At 51.2% G+C, this 13,590-nt stretch overlaps 1 protein-coding gene across 2 annotated transcripts in view; it reads right to left on the bottom strand.

Annotated features, from left to right (window-relative positions):
• STK10 (serine/threonine kinase 10) overlaps nt 1-13,590 on the bottom strand; it is a 52,860-nt gene that overhangs the window by 28,437 nt on the left and 10,833 nt on the right. Inside the window, exon 2 of one of the 2 annotated variants that reach the window (XM_029998176.2) lies at nt 11,123-11,287. In XM_029998176.2, the coding sequence (XP_029854036.1) occupies nt 11,123-11,287 (165 nt within the window). Of the gene's footprint in view, nt 1-11,122; nt 11,288-13,590 lie in introns of those variants that run through there. The other variant, XM_041119370.1, reaches the window with a different exon arrangement.

The raw sequence follows: 13,590 nt of genomic DNA, 5'->3' as shown, positions 1-13,590 counted from the left end.
CTTCGCATTCAGCAAAAATGCAACAAAGGGAAGAGGAAAAAAAAAAAAAAAAAAAAAAAAAAAAAAAAAAGCAAGCCTGAGCGAGTTGGGGGCCCCAGCTGCCTCCAGGCTGTCCTGGTGCTGCAGAGAGCGGAGACGACCTGCCTGACGTGAAGGGTAGGTGGGAGTACGGTACAGAACAGTTAACAGGGTCGCCCGCCTACAGCAGCCCGACACCCCCGGCACTGCAGCAGCATCCCCCCGCTGCCACTGCAGTCACCCTGCCTGCTGGGCTGATCTGCTGAGTCAGTGATGCTGCGAGCCGAAGCTCACCCTTCCTCCCATGCATCCAGGCGACGGACACCACCGCCAAAGCCACCTCACACAGGAGGCACTGGCTTGCTCAGCCTCACGACAAGCCCCAGCACAGGGGAGCGAGAGGACCCCGCTTGTGCTACCGTGCGGGAGGGAAGGGGGAAAGAAACCCCCTTACGGTGAATTCTACAAAGCTGCTTTTCAGCAAGAGAGCAGGCCCCACTTTACTGTAAGGGGATTGCCCAAAGGGGGAAGTCTGGATCCTCCTCCCACCGCAGCGAAACTGGTGGCTGGGAGGCGAGAAGGCAGCTGAGGCAGCGCTCCGAGGCAGCATCACCGCGGGCAAAAACCGCGAGGCACGTACCACTGCCTGAATTTCAACAGACGGCCGCGTTGAGTAACAGCCGCTGCCTTTGCAGCTGCAGAGCCCTTCCCTTCTCCCCGCCAGCCCCCACTGCAGCCCCTCCAGCGGGGCACGGGCAGGTCGGTCCGTCCCGCAGAGCCCCCAGCCCCGCGGGGACGGCTCGCCGAGCTCCCTGCACCGCGGCCGCCGAGGGCGAAGGCTTCGGCCGCAAAACCCGGTGCCGCCCTTCCGCCGTCGGAAAGGGACTCGCAGCCTGCGGTGCCTTCCTCACCCTTCTCTACCCCTGCGGAGCAAAACACGCGGGCGGGCATCCCAGGGCACCCCCCTCCCCGGCAGCACAGGAGAAGCCCACCTTAGGAACAGCACCCCTGTGTGCACTGCTCCAACCCACCCAAAATGTTTCCTGGCTTCGGCGGGGGACAGCGTCCCTGCAGTGCAGGAACCGGCGTTCCCAGAGGCCCCCCCATGCCGGCACCACGGCACCCGTAGCAGAGGATGACTCCCCGGGCACCGCAGGCAGGAGGGCTGGGAGGAAACAGTCTAGACCTCCCCGCCTGCGACAGGGTACGGAGGAGTCACGGCAAGGCGGGTCTCTCCTCCCGGCATTTGGATCCCGTGCCGTGGGCAAGACAGGCTCCTTCCCGAGCCTTGCGGGAGCGGTGGGAAGTCGAGAGCCCAGACAGTCTCTAGGGCTTTTGGTATCGACTCGGAGGCAGAGGAGACAGAGCAAGTCCAGGAAAGCATCCTCCTACAGCCCTCAGTCCTGGTACTAAAAGGGCAGAAAGTTTCCTGCCCCATTACCTGCAACGGTTGTTCACCAGCTACTGAACGCCGGCTCTCCCATCCACTTCTTCAGTATCAAAGTCACCCAGCAGCTTGCTGGTGGCCATCCCACACTACTGCTCAGCCCCCATAATCCACGTGCCATGGAAAATAAAGGACAGAGGCAACAGCTAGCTCTGTTCTCAAACTCTGCGTGTTACTGCAGCAGTCTGAGAAGATTCGGACAAGGTCAGGAGCACCTGGAGCAGGGGCCATGATCTGCACAAAACCCCTGGAGGGGATGCCCGTGGCTCAGCAACACCGGCTGTAGCAAATACGAAGCGTAGCACAAAGAACATAGATGGCCATTTGCCCCAAAGCCACCCAGATAAATGATGGATCCAGACCTCAAGCTCCACCCTGAGACCACTCCATGCCAGAGGCACACAGGCAAAGCCTAGTCCCGCACGCAGAGCGGCCATCTGGGACATGGACGGTAACCTCCACGTGTACCCTGAGATGCCAGCACCGCCTCTGCAGCCCGACTATGGCCTGGACACATAGGGAGGCCAGGCACTCTCCCCGTGAACAGCTTCTATCCAGCCCTGCTTATCTCTCGGGGCTTCTGCCTGCACCCAACATCTCCAAACACCCGAGCACAGGGTGAAGAGCCACCCCACTTGGCTCCATCCCTTGTCCCTCCAAGCCCATCACATCCCCTGGGCTGATGGGCTTGAGCCCATCCTCGTGGCTCCAGCAAAAACCGTGGACACATTTCTACTTGCCAGGACTAAGAAAGGGGATTCAGCTTCTGAGCGACACAAACCCCAGAGGACGGAGCCGTTCCTCGCTGGTGGAAAGAACACAGTGATATATTTAGGCACGGTCAAGGAGCACGTCCTTTACTCCATCTGTTTGACATCTGAACCCAAGTTCTGGTGGTTAACGGCAAAGCTATGCTGTCCTGCTGGCTGCCAGAAGAGGCAAGACGAGCGACGCCGGATCAGCCCTCCCAGGAGCAGCTCCCCTCTTCCCCCCATAGCACAGGACCACAGGGGCTGGATTTGGGGAGCACCACCTTGGTTTTTAAATATGATTTGGTCAGATCTACTCTCTCCTTTAAAATCAAGGGCCATGCTGGCCAGTGAAGTTCTGTTTGCAAGCATGTCGAGTCTCCCCCCATTATCTCAGCCAGCCTTGCCCTGCTCTGACTGAAGTCCAAGGATTAAGTTTACATTACGGAGCAGAGGGAGGAGGTGGATCTCATTCCTACGCCCACTTAACTTGGCACTTTCCCCACCACCCTCCGGCCCAACACTTTTCACCCAACACATGCCAAAGGGCTGGAAGAAAACGGGGAACAGATTACGCCAGCATTGCTTGTAAGCCAGATGGGCTGATTCAAAGCAAGGCTGAGCTGCTCCAGCTATTTGCTGGGGGCTGAAGACAGGGCAAGACGCTACAGCAGCCTACTACGCACTGAGGACACACGCCATCCTTCCCAACCTCATTTCTAGAGCCCCAGCGTGCCACAAACACAAGAGGGGACGAACACCCAAGAACCACTGGCACCTGCAAAAGCCACCAGCAACGCACTCCCCTCCGGCTGCAGCCGGCCCTCAGCACACACTGGAAGGCCATAAAACAATACAGAAGCCACCAGAAGCCTCTTTGCTGCCACAGCAGAGCACAAACGTCAACAGCTTGTCTGACATGGCAAATATGCTGTAGGTGGAAGCGAAATAATTAGCTCTCTGTAAGAGTGCTCCAAGCTTGCCAATTTTCCCATACAGACAAGGACACTATTCAGAGACTTTAAATATAATAAACCTTTTCTCCCCCCCCTTTTCTGAACAAAATAACCTACAGAGAAAAATATTTGAAATGAAAAAAAAAAAAAGTCTGTCCCCATAACGAGTGGGGGGAAAGAAGATGCAGGGCAGCAAGTGAGGAAACCCAAGGCTTACAGAGTGTCAGAGTAGGAAAGCTTTATTGAGAACAAAGATAACGCTGCATACTCCTCCTGAAATGCAGAGCTCCCTGCTGATCACAGAGAAACTGAGGATAAGTTCTTCACATCTAAGTCATTCTGAGATTACAAAATATTTCCTTGAACTACCCCCCCACAGGTTGGCAGAAATATTCCCATTCTTACTGAAATTTTGGCAGAACAAATCAAAACTCCTTTTAGTTTAACCAAATGGTTTTGACGTTACAAAAAGCGTCCTTCCCCTTGCTAGAATCACCCAGGGCATTTAGTTTCTTTGGACAAGGGCTGATATCCGACCCCTTTGAATTCACCATTCCGACCTACTAACCGGCATCCCAGATGGACGAGAATCGAAGAACGCCCGTGGCCAGCGAATGCAAACAGCTACGAGATGCAGAGCAGAGAGGGTCAGCGCAGCCACAACGAGGCAGTGGTACCTGGGATGCTGAGCGCTGTGGGAAGGGTTAACTGAAACACGCACAGGCTCAAACATGAGCTCTCTCTTCAGGGACCAGGCCACAACTGGCTCCAAGTGCTCAGGGCTCTCAGCGTCGCACTCAAGGGATGGCAAGAGGAAGGCCAGCGCTCTTGTTTACTATAGAAACCAGAAAAACACCCAGGCGATGGCTCTCTGCCCGGGCACGGGGCAAAGCCTTTGCTCCTTGGAGGGCTGTGACTGGGATCCCCCTTCTCTCACCAGGTTAATCAGTATTTAGAGGCCACGCAGTTAATCAAAAGCATTTGTTACTGGATGGGCAGCAAAATGCAGAAAATCCTTTCAAATATAAATCGCTAAAAGCGACAAGTTGCTGCTTCATCAGTGGGAAGATTCGCCAACATCAACTACCCCAAGTTTGTGCCAGCATCTAAAATAGATGATGCATTTCAGAAGGGCAGAGCTCACCGTGAGAGCTGGAGTTTGACCCAAGACAAGTTTCCTAATGGCTTTTATTAACGGCCAGCAGTTCCAACACAGCCTCAAAGCCTCACCTGGCCAGGAGGATGACTCGTTGAAGGGGTGGCAAAGGACTTTACAAGTTTTCAACTCCTGCCTGGCATCTCCTAGAAATGATTATTTGTTCTGATCATCCCCAAATTCAGAACACAAGGTGTCTGGATTCATCACACAAGACAAGAATATTGCTATTTAACCGTTTCAGTGAGGGCTCTGAAGTCAATAGAAACCACCCCAAGCCATAAGGTCTGCAAAAGGCCATCCCTCCCAAATGACAACTTTCAGGCTCTATCTGAAATAAAGAAGTCTAAACCTGTAATCTATCGCTCATTCCAGGGCATAGGCTGAAGCTAGGTTTCAAGGTACTGTCTCCTATACACAGGTAGTTCATAAATATTCATTTATATGCAAACATTGTTCCTTAGCATTTCCCTTGGTAAGACAGCCAAGTGGGAACGTGGCTTATTGCAATTCACTTCTAAACAAAGTTTTAAAGTGCTTTGAAAACTGATTTGCCTATAGGCTTCTCATCTGCTGCTTTCTTTTCATAAAGCTATGGCCTTATGGTTATAACCCTGGACTGGGATTCAACACATAAGACTTATTCCCAAGTACTATTTACCTGCTGAGTAAACTTCAGGCAAATTCTTGTCTGTGCCTCCACTCTCCCTTCTAATAACCGGGATAATGACACCAGGTCTCTTTTATAAAAGCATTCCATGGTGTATAGATGACAAGGGTATGTAATCACAAGGCACTATTATTGCTTCAATAACCTTTCTTGCAACGTTATCCTGTATAAAGGATGGTAGACAAAGGCTTCTATTCTAGTTTGCATTGTCATGTTGCTACCTGTAGAAGCGCTCTTGAACTTGGCTGCGCTATGGTAATTTGCCTGCTGCATAAGTCTTTCTTGGTGGTTGATCAAAATCACTCCATTTCCATCCCTGCTTTAAGGGAAAGCCCCAGTTTTACCCAGACTAGGACTTCCAGCGACTTGCCAGGAGTCTGAATGCTAAAGCTCACGTTCACAAGACGGAGCAGACACGTTGATCCCATGCAACCCGCTGCCCAGCTTTACAGCGGAGGGGAGGGCAGAAGAAGACTTAGACCTCCATGTCTTGGGGAAAGGCAGTAAACAACCTGCACAAGGGTGAGGCAGAGAGAAGCCTTACTGCTTCGCAGGCAGGCAGCGGGTGGCAGGGAGGGGAGGGAGGATGCCACCCAGATGTCCGCTCCGCAGCATCCCAGGTGGCGAAGACACAGTCCCAAGGTTGGAGCAGAAGTCATTACCCACTCAGGTCAATAATGCTACTCTGAACAGCAAATTGCTTGATGCTGGAAGCCCAGGGAAGTGTCAGAAAACCACCGGGCTACATCGCTTTTTCCAGTCCTGGCCAAGATGATGTGCATCCAGCTGACTCCAAGGACAGGGAGGGGAGACAGTGATAACCCTGCCACGCTCCCAGCCTCCTGGGGCACAGCGATGCCGTGTCCTGATGTGTGCAGACGTCTGCCCACATCTGTTCCTCGCCTACCTACCCTGCAGAAGTTACTGGGGTTGTTTTGCAGTTCTGCCCAAATTCTGGACTGGTAGGAATTTAGAAACCGGTCCAGCAAACACCACCCCCACGCCGGTTTGCCCAGCGGGGCTTATCCCGCAGCAGCTCCCGGGTACCAGAGCACAGCCCTGCCAGCAGCACAGCGCTGCGTGCTCTCGGGGGCTCTCAGGGTGCAGCCAAATCTGGCATGGCTTTAAGTTTCTGCAGTTGGGGGAAAGGAGGGGAAAGAAAGGAAAGGGTTGTTCCTCTAGGACACTGGCTAGCTGTTTAACAAAGTTTGCAGGTTTGGGATCACTTTGTTTTTCTGGGTCTCTCCTCTGCTACGCTCAAGCAATATGCGTAGCTCGACACTCGCGAGCTGCAAACAACTGTTCAAGCACTTTGGGGGGAAGTTTGGTACAAAGCTTTAGGAACACGAGGCCAAGCAGGAAGGGCCAGTTTAGACCGCAACTCTCCTGCCAAGTGAAATTTTAAAGGGACACGAATAGCCCTCGGATTCCTCAGGGACAGATGACTGAGAAGCCTGGAGAGCCCTGCTCTGGTACAGCATTCATGCAAAAGGGTCCCCTGTGGGCATCCAGCCAGAGCCCAGGCTGCTCACCCTGCGAGACATCCCTGCAAGATACAATAACCTCCCTTTGCTAAGGGAAACCTTAGGGAATCTGATACTGTTATCAGCTTTCTTTTTTTGTTTGTTTTAAAGAAAAGGTATTTCCAACTTAAGAGAATTAAAAGCTGCGGATGCTTTACATAGCCCAGCAGTCTACTGCATGGGATAATGAACATTTTATGATACAGGATTTTCAAGAATGCCCAAATCTCCAGTCAACATCCATATCAAAGGGGTAGCAATCCAAAAAGTCCCTGGCTAAACAGGTCAGGGCTTGCCCACAGAAAATGCAAAACACTTTTTTAAGGGAAGTACAAAGACGAGCTACAAAGCTGGTGTCTATCTGCAAGCTATACGAGTTACATACCCACAGAGCGGGCCAGTGAGAAGAAACTCTAAGCTGATTAAATTAACCATCACCAAAATGCTCCGGCAAGGCAGGGTTACCTGCACGGTACAGTGATTTTTGCTTTGATCTCCAGGAAACGTCTGTTTATTCAAAAGCCCATTTGCTATAGCAACCACGGTTTATAGAAAAGGAGGGAGGGGGAAGAGAATTCCCCAGTGCTTCACTAGAAAAGTTGTGCCACCACCGGCAGAGTCTTGCGGTTAAATACGTGGGGCCCAATGACATTTCAACTCATTTCCAGAGAGCCCTGCAGGCTCGATGCTGGAGCATCTCGACAGGCTCCTGCAGGAGGGATCCCGGGTTTCCTGCCCCACTCCGCGGACCAGCCCCCGCAGCGTGTTGGGTTGTCTGGTGATGACGACCACCGTCCTCTGGGAGCAGAGATCTCCCACAGGAAAGTTGGAGTTCATCACTCCAAACGAGACTCCCCTCCCCAGTCATCTTATCGCTCCTCTGTCTGCGAGAGGAGACACTCAGAAGCAGCAGAAAGGTTCAGAAGCAAGAGATCAAAAGTTCCTCCCTTCCTTTGAGGTTTCAGTCTTTTTGTGTTGTTTTGGAAGGTGGAAAAAAAAAACCCAACCAACCAACCAAACAAACAACTACATAGCCCTCAAGAGGGACACAACACACAAGGTCTGTTGTTTTTCTTTCCCTTGTACTAATAATTATCAGTGCAGATTCCAAGCATTCAAAAGCCATACCTTAGTCCCGTTCCTCAGTCACAAAATAGCTTTAAAACGTCTGTTTTTAAAGTTGCATGTATGTTGGGTGAGGAGGATTTGCCTTTGTGTTTCCAAGTCCTACATCGCACTTCAGGAAAAAAGACTTTAAAATGTGGCCCAGCCACAAGGACTCAAACCAGACTTTTTTTTTAATAGCATGAGATTCTCAGCTTTCATTTGGTGCCCCCATTTCCAGCAGCTGGGATTTATGCAAAAGAACATCAAATGCCACAGGGCTTATAATAAAAATAAAATAAAATCATGAAAGCTCCCACCACCGCAGTTTTGCAAGCCTCCCTGGGCTGTTTTCAACCAGCACAAGACTGCTTGGCCTCTGCCACAAGCAAAGAAAAGAAGGTGGAGGGGAAATGGAACGAGATAGCAACTGCTGGTGAGGGCACAGCATCTCTGCAGTGTATTTATATGCCGAGGAAGTTCATGCTGGTTGCTGTCATCTCACCAGTTATATTCCTGGGGACTCACTGGGGTCTACCAAGCCCTTGCCTGTGGCTCGCAGCGGGCTTCTGTTCTGTCCCTTGTGAGAACTGGGTTCTCCTCCTCCTTCAGCTTGATGCCGATCAGGTGTAAAAGCAAGAGGAATTTTCTGGCTTATGCTTTCATTTCAGTGCTATGGATTTCAACGCAGCTGCTGTCGGATAAGCCACTTCCCTTTGCACAGAAAGGTTTTTTGCTCCATAAATACTGCATGTCACCTTCTGGTTACTGAAGCACAAAGCCAAACCCTGGCAGAGAGGAGCCATGGGGACCTAACGCAGCTTGCAAGGGACAAGGAAGCTTCTGCAGCAGCAGCCACCACCGAAGGCCAGGTTTCCTCACATATTTTCCTTGTTAGTTCAAGAGTCAGAGAACAGTCAACAGACTGATTTAGCAAGAGCCCTTCTCACCACTGAGCCCCTCTCAGCGCTGCCAGCTGAGACTGCTTGTGGCACAGACCGAGCCATAAATTAGAATAGAGCACAAGAGCTCCTGCCATCCAGGAGGTCGGGCACGTCTGGACCCCTTGCCAGCTTGTCTGCGTGCTCCCACTGCTGCCCCTTTCTCACTTTGAACATTGTCTTCCACGCTGGGCCGCGAAGACAAGGAAACCACAGCGGATCACCGACCAGACACGCACCCACAGCGGTTTTACCCGAAGCCTGAGCCGCTTGAAGCCAAAAGCGCAGTAGAGTCCATGCACCCATCATACAAATGGACCATTTGCAAATGGTCCAGCAAAATGCTGGCTAAAACAAACACACAGACAGAAGTAGGGATGGGATATGGGACAAGACAATGAAAGCCGGTGTTTATATTTGGATGCAAATTTTCCCCAGCAGCGCTGGTGACCGAGAAGCGGAAGCCTTTGACTTTAGGGAAAACCTGGTAGTGACTAGAACCCTTCCAGAAGTGTAACAGCCTGGCTTATTTACTTCCCTCAAAGCCAGTAAAACACTAGAGCATTAATAAGAACAGCCTGAGCAATGAAATGCAAATGCCACTCAAATAATTAAATAAAGAGAACGATCCTCCTCCCAAAACAATGGACGGGGCCGTAACGTCTACCCTCACGGGACAGCCTCATACAGGACGCTCTTGTTCCAGTAGCTTCAAAGAGGCTGTTTAATTTTAGTAGGTCGGCAAGCATATGACATTACAAAGCACTTCTTAGACAAAAGCAGAGCCAAGGAGCTCTGCAATCCATTTTCCCTACAGGAAGGAAGGCAAAGCTTCCTATTGCGGGGAGGAGGTGGAAAGGGAAAGGGGAGGGGGCTGACATTTTAGAGAGAACGAACAAGGCCAACGTATAAAATTCAGGCAGACCAGGCACAGAGCAGGGAGGTAAAAACAGCACAACAGGGTGGAATATAAACCAGCCCCATCTCTTGCCCAAGCTCGGTGTATGTTTGCCTTTTTAATTTTGCCGAGATTAGCCTTGCTGCAGTTGCAATCTGTCCAAATCTCAAGTCCTCTCCTAGGAGAGATGTTTGCCTTCCACTTCCTTAGAAGGGCACATATTTACTTTGTTCTTTAACGTACCCAGGGCTCTGCATCACGATTAGCGGCCATCCAAATACCAAGTCTCTGGACAACTCGCAGCCCAGCTCCCTCGAAGCAAGAAGACGGACAGAAGGAAGCACGCGGCACTGGATACCGCAGCCCTCTGAGCGGGGCGTCACAGAGAAGTCAGGGGCTTTATCAATGGATTTTTAAATAAGGACACCAACGCATGCTGACATTGCAAAAGGTGCTTGCTGAATAAGCACACATTGCCCAATGAAACAGTACCTCTCCCGCATTGCTTAACCGAGGAATGAACTAGACATGGATTGCGTTATTCCAGCGACAGCCCCGCAGCTCAGCCCGCGCTCAGGCCTTGGCTCCCTTGGCAAAACAAGCAGGGACCGACAGATCTGACGGCTCAGCTCACACAAGTGCAAATCTCAAAAGCTGAGATGTCTTTTTTTAACTCTAGTAAGTACCCTGGGAGGTCATGAAGGTATCTGAAGCATTAAAAAGAGGAAGAAAAAAGTAACAGAGCTGCTGAACGCACCCTTGACACTCTCCCGACTTGTCAGTAGTTATAAGAAGGAGCAGATGAACTTGCAAGAGATGGGTTTCACGAGTTTCACCCGATTTCCACTATCCTGACACAGGCACACCTGCACGCACACAGGCACACAGTTATTGGAGTCTAGCACAGGGCAAATACACAAGGGTGCGTGCCCTCACCCTCTCCAGCCGCTTGCACTTTTGCCGTGGCAGCACACAGGAAGGTGCCTTTCAGGCTCACCTTCCTCTGCTTCCAAGGACTCAAAGAAAACAGCAGGCAGGGGAAAAAAAAAAACAGAACAAAAAAAAAAAAAAAAAAAAAAGCCTGCTGGGCTAGGGGAAAGAGATGCAGGAACCTGCTGTTCCAGCCACAGCACAACTAGCTGTTGCACTAACCCGCTGGATTGCATTTTATGTCCCTGTGCCTCCACAGCCATGGGAAATGGAGCTCTTGCTGTCAGTTGCCTCTGCATTACAGATGCTGAGCCAGAAATAAGGCACAAATCAAAAAGCCAGGCTTAGCCTTCCATCTGATCTTTCAAAAGAGAGACTAAGTGGGGAAGAGATGCCCTTATCCGGTGCTGCATTTTCTACATTTACAAACTCCAAATGGTGAAAAAAACCCCAACAACTCCAGTTTTCACTTTACAGTGAAGTTCTCTTGATATTCTCTGGGCTATTTATAAGCAGCTTTAGTTAGAAGATAGTTTGCTCATCGCAGAAAGTGGGGAAAATCCATGCACTGTTCATGCAGTGAGTAGAGCACAGCTTGTGAGTCATTTTTAACTCACACTGATTCTTCAAGCTGCTCCAGAGGTTTTGCTTCACCGTAACTTAGCCATTTCCTCTCTGCAGAGAGAGACACACACAGCTATACAGGTCACACACAGCAACAGCCTCTTACCCAGAGCTTGCCATCCCAATAAAACGCTCCCAGCAGCTTGACAATGTGCCGGTGATTGCAGGTCGCCAGTATTTCAATCTCCACCATGTAATCTTCCAGTTCATCTTCGCTCTTTGTTTCAATGACTTTGGCAGCCGCTAAAGCACCGGTTTCCTTATTCTTAGCCTGCAAGACAAAACCAGCATGAGTACAAAGGCGAGGAGAGCCAAGAGCACACAGTACTTGCACAATTCCTGCTCCTCCAGTTCACGCTCAGCTTCATTGGTACCAGCTACAACACAAGCATGGAAACTTGCAGATGCATTTCTGCTTCCTAAACCTGCCCGTAGCGGCACAGAGAGGATGAACGCTGTGTAAGGGCCAAAGCATCCTCCTTCCTCCCTCCAGTCTCTAACGCCCACACCGCTTCCCATCGTGGGGAGAAAGAGGCTTTCAGAAAAGGAGATGTGTCCTATTGTTTGTAGCATGAAAAAGATGGAAGCAAGAAAACCTCAGAGTATGGAGGCTCTCTTCTAATGGTATAGGTGATAACTCCATTTAATCGAAGTCCTGAGTACACAGACAATCCAACCAAATTCACAGTACAGCTGTGAACCATCTCCACCCTGAACATCCCTACACTCCCCTTCCTCATCAGGACCCTCACCAGGGCACTTTTCTGTAACACACAATGGAAACGTAGGGCTCACCTCCTTGGTAGGTAAACCAAGAAGAAGGGTGCATTTTGATTTCCCAGGACTGGCCGGTATTCCTGGTGTTGCGTGTCAGTGAGCTCTTCAGATCACAGTAAGAAAAATACTACACATGCTCTCCTGGCTGCCCCCTCCATTTTATATAGTCCCTTTAACCAGCTTATTCACCAAGTAACCAGAAAAACATCAAAACCTCCTTGCCCTAGCAGTTGGAAAACTTTTGCTGACTTTCCCTCCCCATTCCTCACAACACAGGAGCGTACCCTTGGGTTCGCAGCTTGCTGACCTCCTTCCCACCAAACACCCTTCCCCAAGCAGCACTCACTGCCTAGGAAGGGGTCACCGATAGCTGCACGGGGGCTGCTCTGCTTGTAGGTGCCACACACCAGCAAAAGACTATTAATGGTGGACTGGAAGCATTTGCAGACATGGTTCTTCTCACCCCACTCCTCTTGTGCCCCCATCCTGCACGGGGAAAAAGGCAGCTGACGAAAGGCTTGGCTAAAAGCAAACATCTGTAAGCAGGCGGTGCCAGGCGAGCCTCAGAGCTGCTCCCACGCAGGACCGTTTCAGCATCATCCACCCAACACTGTCCATTAGCTTCGCCCAAAACTGCCAGGACAAGTCCGCATTTTGCAATTGGAAATTTGCACAAATTGTTGCAAGAATTACAAGTTTGCAGCAAAATGCCAAAAGGGCACTTGGGCGACAGTCTGCACACGGGGCTTCACTTCGTGTCACACGCGAGACGGGAGCTGTTGACTCGGGAGCTCCCTGCCATTCCCAGAAGCGCATCGAATCAGCAGATCAAGGGACAGAAGAAATCCCTAGAGCTCACCTGCTCTGCTCCCCACTGATGGAGGAGAGCCCCCACAGTGTGATTCCAGTTCATTACCCATTTTCCTTCCATCACACCCACTCCGGGCTGCCCCTACCCCGGGGGAGAAAGTCCCACTGTGGATATTATCACCAGAGGAGCCGGGCAAACTCCAGTTGTGACCTTTCTTATTGCTTTGCAGTTTACATATCTGTGTTTGGAAAACCTACGCAGGAGCTTACAGGAGGATTAGTTCCCAGTATAAACACCACAAGCCCTGCTGAACAGTTTTATATAGCTTAGGTGATAGTACAACTCTGTACCAAGGAACAGGCTGGGGAGGGGGGTAAGGAACAAGGGGAAAAGCATACAATGGACGGAGGAAAATAAGGGACCCCTGAGTCTCTGCTGGGTTTTGAAGACTCACTGCATTCGCATGAGTTGGCATGGACAGATGTGTCTTTACCACAGGGGACAAATCCATTTCTATCTGGGCTCACTGCCCAAATGCAAGACAGCAGCTCATCCTGGTTTCAGAAGAAATTAGGGGTTTTCCTCTGCTCAGGTTGGTTTGTTTCTTACCGAATTGCCACCAGATGCCCAGAGAAGGGCACGCAGAGCGGGGCAGGGGGAGATGCGGAGCAGAGCAAGCCCGGGGAAAAGCACAGTGCTTCCGAAACGGAGCAAGAAGTGCCCCACTGTGTTTGCTCTGCACTTACGGTGTTGGGAGAGGTCCAAGGAGGGGAAGTAAATATTGTGAGAGGAGGTGGGGCTTCCCTTGGAGGTCAGCCATCGCACGCTTCCCACCGGCAGGGTCCCGGCCAGCTCAGCCCTTCTGGGATGCTGAAAAAACCCAGGAGCAGAGCGTGCCCCAGTCCCCCACAGCATCATCTCCCACCGAGAGGTCTGAGCCAACCTGCCCTCGCCCCCAAGCCTCGGGGGAGGCACCCCAGCAGCCA

This window comes from Aquila chrysaetos, chromosome 22 (assembly GCF_900496995.4).
Source record: "Aquila chrysaetos chrysaetos chromosome 22, bAquChr1.4, whole genome shotgun sequence".
Classification (NCBI taxonomy): Eukaryota; Metazoa; Chordata; class Aves; order Accipitriformes; family Accipitridae; genus Aquila; species Aquila chrysaetos.
This window is presented reverse-complemented; position numbering and strand designations above follow the sequence as displayed.